The 8,777-nt window shown below is 37.3% G+C and overlaps 1 protein-coding gene across 1 annotated transcript in view; it reads left to right on the top strand.

Annotated features, from left to right (window-relative positions):
- Positions 1 to 4,043: 4,043 nt before the first annotated feature.
- Positions 4,044 to 8,777, top strand: part of LOC107723971 (histone H4-like) — a 20,555-nt gene continuing 15,821 nt past the window's right edge. The window contains exon 1 of the mRNA XM_016532704.1: positions 4,044 to 4,184. Within this exon, the coding sequence (XP_016388190.1) occupies positions 4,116 to 4,184 (69 nt within the window). The 5' untranslated portion in view covers positions 4,044 to 4,115. The remainder of the gene's footprint in view (positions 4,185 to 8,777) is intronic.

The raw sequence follows: 8,777 nt of genomic DNA on the forward strand, positions 1-8,777 counted from the left end.
TAGATAGATAGACAGATAGATAGATAGATAGATAGATAGATAGATTAACCATGATTTATCGGTCAATCAGATGCATTTGAAATCACTTTTTCGGTGTGCGTGCTTTGGTTGTGTGAGCACATGGGCGAATAAACGAGATAGGCTATGTATGACCGGACGATTTATTCATATTCAAAACGAGACGATGTGAACATTATGGAGCGCTAAACACTCTCATGCAGTGCATGTTTCATTCATACTCGAAGCCGGAGGGCGCTCTCGTGCAGAAAGTCCAAAATGGCCCAGTAGAATATATATATTTGGTAACACTTTAGAATAGGGAACACTTATTCACTATTAACTATGACTTTTCCCTCAATAAATTCCTAATTTGCTGTTTATTAATACTGTAGTTCGTAAGGTAGTTGTTCATTTTAGGTATTGGGTAGGATTAGGGTTGTAGAATAAGGTAATGTAGAATAAGGCATTCATTTGTGCTTAATTAGTACTAATAAACGGATAATATTCTAGTAATATGCATGCTAATAACCAACTAGTTAAGAGAACCTAAAAAAAGTGTTACCATATATTTCTATCATGAGAACTCTCGGGAGATTTTAGCATGGTAATGGATATGACAATGTTAATGTATTTGGTCATGGCCACGCTGCAATGCTCAAGCAAATGCTAACCAGCCATTTAAATGTAAAGCAGCAAGCTCATTGGGTGCGTATGCAACATGAACCAATCAGCTTGTGACAGATTCTTTAATGCTAAGAATATCATCAGTTACGTTAAGGACCCATCAGCCTGCGCCATCAGTTTAATGTACTGTATATTAAAATAGAAAAACGTTATTTTACATCCTAATAATATTTCACAATATTAATTTTTTTCCTGTATTTTTGATCAAATGAATGCTGCCTTGATGAGCATAAGAAACTCCTGTAAAAAAACTTTAAAAATCGTTCTGATCCCAAACTTTTGACCGGTAGTGTCTAATCTAGGGTTGCAAAAAAGGTGGAAAATTTCCAGCAAATTTCGGAAACTTTCCAGGATTTTTTTTGGCATATTCCAGGGATTTTTGGAAAGTTTCCAGAAATTTACCCTAAAATAACAACCCTACTCTAATCATGGCACCAGTATATTAGGCCTGTCATTTTAGAACGTTAATTTAATTCATTAGTTAGGAAAAAATAATGCGATAAAAATATTAACGCACCGCCGCAGACCTGTACGTCATCTTACATTTCATAGTTGACTGTTGACAAACATGATGCACTGCGTGATGTAGCCTATAAAGTGCAGTTATATGCCCTTAAAATTTAAGATATCGGGGCAAAAGTACTACAATATTGTCCAATTTTGCCAACGAAAATATTATCTACAAAACCACAGCAGAACATCTCTGAATGAATCAGCAGTTCAAATGAATCAAATAAATGAATGACTCAATGACTTTGTTGTGACAAGTCAGAAGCGTGTGGATCCATTTGCAGCTTTTATTAGAATAGTCAGACAATACAGGGTCAATACCGGCAAGGGAGAACAGCAGAGACAAGGCTGAGACAGAGTCGAGTACCAGGCGAGGAATCGGGGCAGGCGGCAAGCAAACAGAGTCCAGGTGAAACAATCCAAGTCGGGGCAGGCAGATAACAATCAGAGTAACGGGAAACAGTCCAAGAACAGATGCACAGAAAATCAAACACGGGTAAACGCTCGGAACTGACAGCCAGGGCAAATCAAGACTTCGCAGAGAGTCAGCGAGTGTGAGTGGTTTATATGTGTGTGTGTATATGAGGTGCAGGTGTGGATGATTAATCAGTCCCAGGCATGAGGGGTGATGGGATTTGGAGTCCGAATGGGAAATGGCTAATATTCGGGAGACGGTTCCCTCTGGTGGTGCGGAGGAGGCGGTACGGGAGCCTCCTCTGTAACAGACTTACTCATAAAGACATTTACCACCACCTGCTGGCAATTTTAGTTTCTTATTTAGTGTATACTTTAAATAAATAAATAAACAAAGTGATAGTTCACCCAAAAATAAAAATTCTGTCATCATTTACTCACCCTAATGTCGTTTCAAACCTTTATCACATACTTTCTTTTGTGGAACATAAAAGAAGGTATTTTGAAGACTGTTGGTAACAAAGCTGTTTTGGTTACCAATGACTTTCATTGTATGAACAAAAAACTCTGAGATGTTTCTGAAATTATTTTCTTTTATGCTCCATAGTTATGTTAGGCCACTGTAGCCTAAACGTGCAAAACATTTTATGTTGAATCAAATAAAATATTTCTTTTCAAAGCTACTTTTTTGTGATGTCTACTTGATATTTTAAAAATTTTAATCAAGTGACATCCCTGATACTATATATATAACAACAACAACAAAAAAGGTTATGTCATTTAATCTACCAATCAATATAAATTCAATTTGAACATCTGTAGATGTTCATTCTGTCTTCAATAGAATGAATGGGATTCCGTGCTGTTTCATGCTGCATTCCAAGCTTCAAAACGACACCAAACATATCATAAAAGTAGCCAAAACAACTGGCAAAGTTCTCCAAGTTATGCAAAAAGTGTGAATTCTAGGAGAATTCGGTGTCATTCAGTTGCTAAATTAACGGGCTGCTGCACGCAGTTTTTTTTTTTTAACGGAGAATCAGTTGCCTTATTGGTTGAAATCCCCAAACGGTTTACTTAAATATTAAATGAAGAAATTATATTAAAATTCAAAGTAATCACTTTGGTATATATATATATATATATATATCTATATATGAATGATGCAAATAACAAATATATACAAAATTATATTTCTGTATATTAAACCATATTATTGAAAATATACCATAGTATGAAATATAGTGTTAAAACTAGGGATGCACCGATACCACTTTTTCCAGTACTCGCCCGATACCGATACTTTTGTTTTTGGTACTTGCCGATACCGAGTACCGATACCGATATTTTTATTGCATTTGTACATTTCTTAAATATTGGGTACAGAAACCAAAAGAGTATGTATAATGTTACGGGGCATTTTAACGAGTACGAGTACGAGTACGAGTACAGGAGAACAGTATCGGGCCGTATCGGTGCATCCCTAGTTAAAACTAATATAGATATTAAAAACCTATATAATGTAATATAGTACCTCCAGCAAAATGGTGGCTATGTCCAGATTTCCCTTTAGACAAGCAAGAATCAGCGGTGTGTTTCCATACTGATCTTTCTTGTTCAGTTTGGCATTACACTCCAACAAAGCAGACACCACCTGTAACACACACACACACACAAGCTCAAACTACAGATGTTTAAAAGAAACAGTTCAACCACAAAATGAAAAATCGTACTCATGTTCTGCATTCACAAAATGTGAATTTTTGAAAATATCCTGGTCACTCTTTAGAACATGAGCCAGACCTATTTTATGATACTTTTACATCCTTTATGAAGCTTTACAACCCCATTCCTCTTTTTATTATTATTATTATTATTTTTCTTTTTAATTTGGAAAAACAGGGTGAGTATATGATGACAGAATTTTGGGGTTATTTACTATTATTTTAGTAAATGCTTAAACAGCTTTTGGTCTTTAAAGTAATCAGGATTCTTTGATGAATAAAAGGATCGAAAGAACAGCATTTATTTGAAATCGTTTGCAACATTATATGTCTTTACTGTCATCATTTAAATGCATCCTTGCTCAATAAATATATAAATTTGTCAAAAATCTTACTGACACTGACGAGTGTATATATATAAATGAAAGTGCACAATATGTTGATATATATTATACTGCAGGGCCGTTGAATGCTTGAATCTGAAGCTGTTTTATTATGTTTTATTATGTACAGAAAGCACATACTATTTCTCCTGCTCTCTCTCCCTTACAGACGCACACACACACACAGAAACACACACGTGCTAATGTTGTTAGCGCTACTCTGACGATTTTATCAGTAAAATAGTTTAGCTACTGGTTAAACACTGGCTTCAAAGCAGTGATGTTGTTATGAGAGGAGAGCTGTGATTGGTCGGGATCTGCGCACCTGTATGTGGCTGTTCTGGCAGGCCAGGTGAAGCGGCGTGGAGCTCTGATTGCTGCGGGTGTTGATGTTGGCAGCATGGCGGGTGAAGAGAGACACCAGAGCTGTGTGTCCGTGCAGCGCTGCCACGTGGAGCGGACTGAAGCCGTCAGCACTGCTGCTGTTCACACCCACACCATCCGGCTGCAGATGAGCGCTTTTCTGAACACACAGACTCAAAGTTACCAAAGTCATACATTTAGTTTTTTTATTCATACATCTTGGATTTGTAACCCACTTTTGCAGATTATATCAGAAATTCTTCTATTACATTAACTTTGTTAAGAGCTTAATTTAGCGTCTACTTACTAACTAACAAACTAAATAAATAAAATGTGTAACAGCTGGGATTTATTTGAAATCACAAAAAAACAAAACAAACAAACAAAAAAACACATGAGAACACTTTTGTGCCATTAATAATAAAAATGTGTTCTACATTTTATTACTGACTCTTTACTTTTTGAAACAATGTTTACTTAACTGAAAAACAAAAAAAATGCTTGAAGGCCATTGTTTTGATTTATTAATGATTTATAATTATTCATTTGCATAAACATCAATGTTATAAATGTTCATTTTGAGCTAATTTTACTCTTTAAACAAACAAGCAAACAAACAAAAAGCCCTTCAGGTAAATGAGTGCGTTCAGACCTTCTGTGCAGGTTCACAGCTGCGACACTGACACAGAGGATGGCACAGCTCTGTCTGAACTGGCACTGAAACATCCTCTTCCTCTGGCTCCTCATCCAGCCAATCCAAAAGATAACGCACCTAACACAGACACACACACACACACACACAGACAGACACAGACACAGACACAGACACACACACAGACATACAAACACACACACACACACACACACAGACAGACACAGACACAGACACAGACACACACACAGACATACAGACACACACACACACACACACACAGACAACACAGACAGACACACATACATACAGACACACACACACAGACAGACAGACACAGACACACATACACACAGACAGACAGACACACACACACACACACACACACACACACACAGACAGACACAGACACACACACACACACACATACACAGACACACACACACAGACAGACACACATACATACAGACACACACACACAGACAGACAGACACAGACACACATACACACAGACAGACAGACACACACACACACACACACACACACACACACAGACAGACACAGACACACACAAACACACATACATACAGACACACACACACACACACACACACAGACACGCATATATACACAGACACACACACACACACACTACTGTCATTCTGTGTTGAACTATTATTATTATTATTATTAAAGCAAGATTAAAGCATGACAGAATCCTTTTTTAGGAAGGTTTTATGTGACCCGAAATCAGCTCACCATCTGCACATCTCCATCAGCCACGGCTCTCAACAACTTCTCCACCTGTTCACCAAACACAGGAAAGAGAAAACATAATAGCAGGGTTCCACAAGTAAAAAACAAACAAAACAACATTCTCAGTAATTAATAAGTGATGATATATGATATTTTTAACAGTCAAATTCCCCATTTAAAAAAACACATTTTACATCATTTTCACCTAATCAACGTACTTTTTTCAGTCATTTTTGGTGCTAAATTTCCCTCGTTTACAGCATTTCACCAGTATTTCACCACAATAAAAGTTTGAAGATTTGAAATATTAAAGCCAGAACGTTCGAAAGTAAAAAAAATTAAGACATAAATATTGGTATTGTAACCTGCAGTACAAAATACATGATTATAATTATCAAATATTTTTTTATTTTTTATTTTACAGTACAATTTTAATTGACTTTTACAATTATTCAATTGTTCAATTGAGTTCAAACATATAACAAAAATGTTTTTGATATTACATTTGAGATTTACATAATTTTTACATAATTAACTTTGCATTTGCAGTAGGTTTTGATGCTTAATTTCACTCTGAGGAGGAACAAGGGCTTTCTTTGATCTCATCTTGTCTTGTAACGCTATGGTCTGTCCTTCAGATGGCACTGCCGTACCTCTTTGTGTCGCATGCGTTCGGTCTCCGGCGGTGTGGCCTCAACACTCAATGAAGACGCGCTGGACATAGATGAACGTCTACTGCTGCAGTCAGACGGCTGAGGAGAGCGACTCGGAGACTGAAAAATCACAGAGAAATTCAGGGGAGGTTAGAAATGGAGACTAAAGTCTATCAAAAGGTCTGCTGCTAAAATACTTCCTCTGTAAAGATTCTCCAGGTCAGCACACAATCATCCAGCAGAAGTATTCGTTATTCTCTGTTGCTCAAGACGTTTTGTAACTTGTCAGAATGGGTTCATCGGTTGAGACACAGATGAGCATCTAGAGCAGGGTTTCCCAAACACGGGTTCACACTTGATGACAAGTTAATCATTATATCAGATGCAACATTAAAATATATAAATGGGGCTGCATGATAACTGCGATACAGCTTAAGGCAATTATTAAATAAAAGGTTGCGTTTTAATTAAAAAACTGTGTTTCAGAGTGAAGCTAAGTATTGTGCATTAAATATTATTATTATTATTATTATTAGTATTATTATTCAATTTGGTCAGGTTTCTACAACACCAGTGTGAATGTAATCACAATTTATGATTAAATGACATGAGAGAGCCTTGAACATGCGAATGTGTCATTAAATTATTGAAATATTAACTAAGCAAACATTTTACATCTAAGGGGTTTGGCAGAAAAAGTAATAAAAAAAGTATTACAAAAAATACTGATTTAGAGAAACAAATCCAGCTTGCACAAACAAACTTTGTTAGACATTTGAACATGACATTTTAAACTCACCTCAAATCCACTTTTACTGGAGTCATTGTGTCTGCACTCCAACAATGACAGAATCTACAACACACATTATACAACATCAACTACAAAATGCTTTTCTGCTGATATTAAAACAAACCGTTTGCTCTACGTTTGTAGGTGTGAGATGCTGTTGAAAATCGAGGCACAGAATCCAGTCTGCACATAACTCGAACCTTGGAGTTGAGGGCACAGTGTAAGGGAGTCTCCTTGGCTTTGTTGTGGATGAGGGTTGATGCTCCGTTCTCCAGGAGCACCTCCATGATGCCCTCGTAACCCCAGCGAGCGGCGATGTGCAGCGGCGTGTCTCCTTTATCGTTCTGAACGTTCAGTCGACAGGAGTGCAGGTCGAAGTACAGCAGCGCCTTCACACACTGAGACACACATTCACATCAAGAACGAAATATCGGCATTACACACACCACCACACTCCATCACAGAAACACAATATTTAAGAAGCAAAATAACCCATTTGTAAATTAAACATTCAATAATGATGCTAGTCAAACAGCACAGTTTAATGTGTGTCATAAATAAAGATAGACAGACAGACAGATAGATAGATAGATAGATAGATAGATAATTAATGAATGCCTTACATCTTCATGTCCGTACATGCAGGCCAGGTGTAAAGGGGTGTTTCCATTGTTATCCTGAGCATCTGTGTTTGCCTTATAATGCAAGAGCAGCAGCTATAAGAGCAAACAGGAAGATCAACGAAACAACAAACAAGGGACAATGTGCAGGAGTTTTATGAAACATGACGAGATTCATTTTCATTATGCGAGAAGAAATTGCACAGACTGAACTAATGTTGGATGCTAGGAACTAGCCGCACAGTTTTGCAACTCTGTTCATCACAGCTACGAATCTCCATTAACACGAGCAAGGTGAAGTTCTGACCGTGACGCCCTGGAAGCCCTTCTGGCAGGAGAGGTGCAGCGGTGTGAGCGCGTGATAATCGGTGGCGTTCACCACAGCTCCCTTTGAAACCAGCAAATCAATCAGCAGGGACTGACCTGATCAGAAGCACAACACAGGGAAACAAGCCACAACATTTATTTGTCAACTCGGTGTGAAAGCTACAGATTCACATTGTAGCATTTCAAATAAAAATGACAAAAATTCAACACAATCTAACACATTATAAAATACCAGATATATGTAAACAAACGAACAAATAAACAAACAAAAAAGGTAAATAAACAAAACAAATCACACAAAGCAAAACAAAAAACAAACATAAACCAAACAAAAACAGTAAAGCAAAACTAGGGATGCACCGGTATCGGGCCCGATACTGAGCTGTACAGCTGAACTGTACTCGTACTCGTACTCGTTAAAATGCCCCGATACCAAACGCCGATACCACACAGCATGTGATAATCGCCATATTCAGACAAAGAAACACCGACAACAGAACAACAGACAGCAGAATGGAGTTATTAGAGATTAAAGATGTCTACGATGTATATGTATGCAATGAATATAAAACATTCAGTATTAATGCCTGTATAGCTGATTTGCGCCAGATGGTAAGTGGATTGAGCGCGCGGCGGTGCAGATGCGCGAGCTTGTTGAGTGAAAGTTTGTAGTTCGGTCGGATATGTCAAAAAGAAGTAAAGTGAAACAATGCACAAGTTACTTAAAGGGGTCATATGATGCTTTTTTAAAGATCATTATTTTGTGTATTTGGTGTAACAGAATATGTTGACATGCTTTAATGTTCAAAAAACACATTATTTTTCAAATACTGTACATTATTGTAGGTCCTCTATGCCCTGCCTCTCTCAAACGCTTCGTTTTCTACAAAGCCCCCTCCTT

Source organism: Sinocyclocheilus rhinocerous, unplaced genomic scaffold, assembly GCF_001515625.1.
Source record: "Sinocyclocheilus rhinocerous isolate Xijiao unplaced genomic scaffold, SAMN03320098_v1.1 scaffold63, whole genome shotgun sequence".
Lineage (NCBI taxonomy): Eukaryota > Metazoa > Chordata > Actinopteri > Cypriniformes > Cyprinidae > Sinocyclocheilus > Sinocyclocheilus rhinocerous.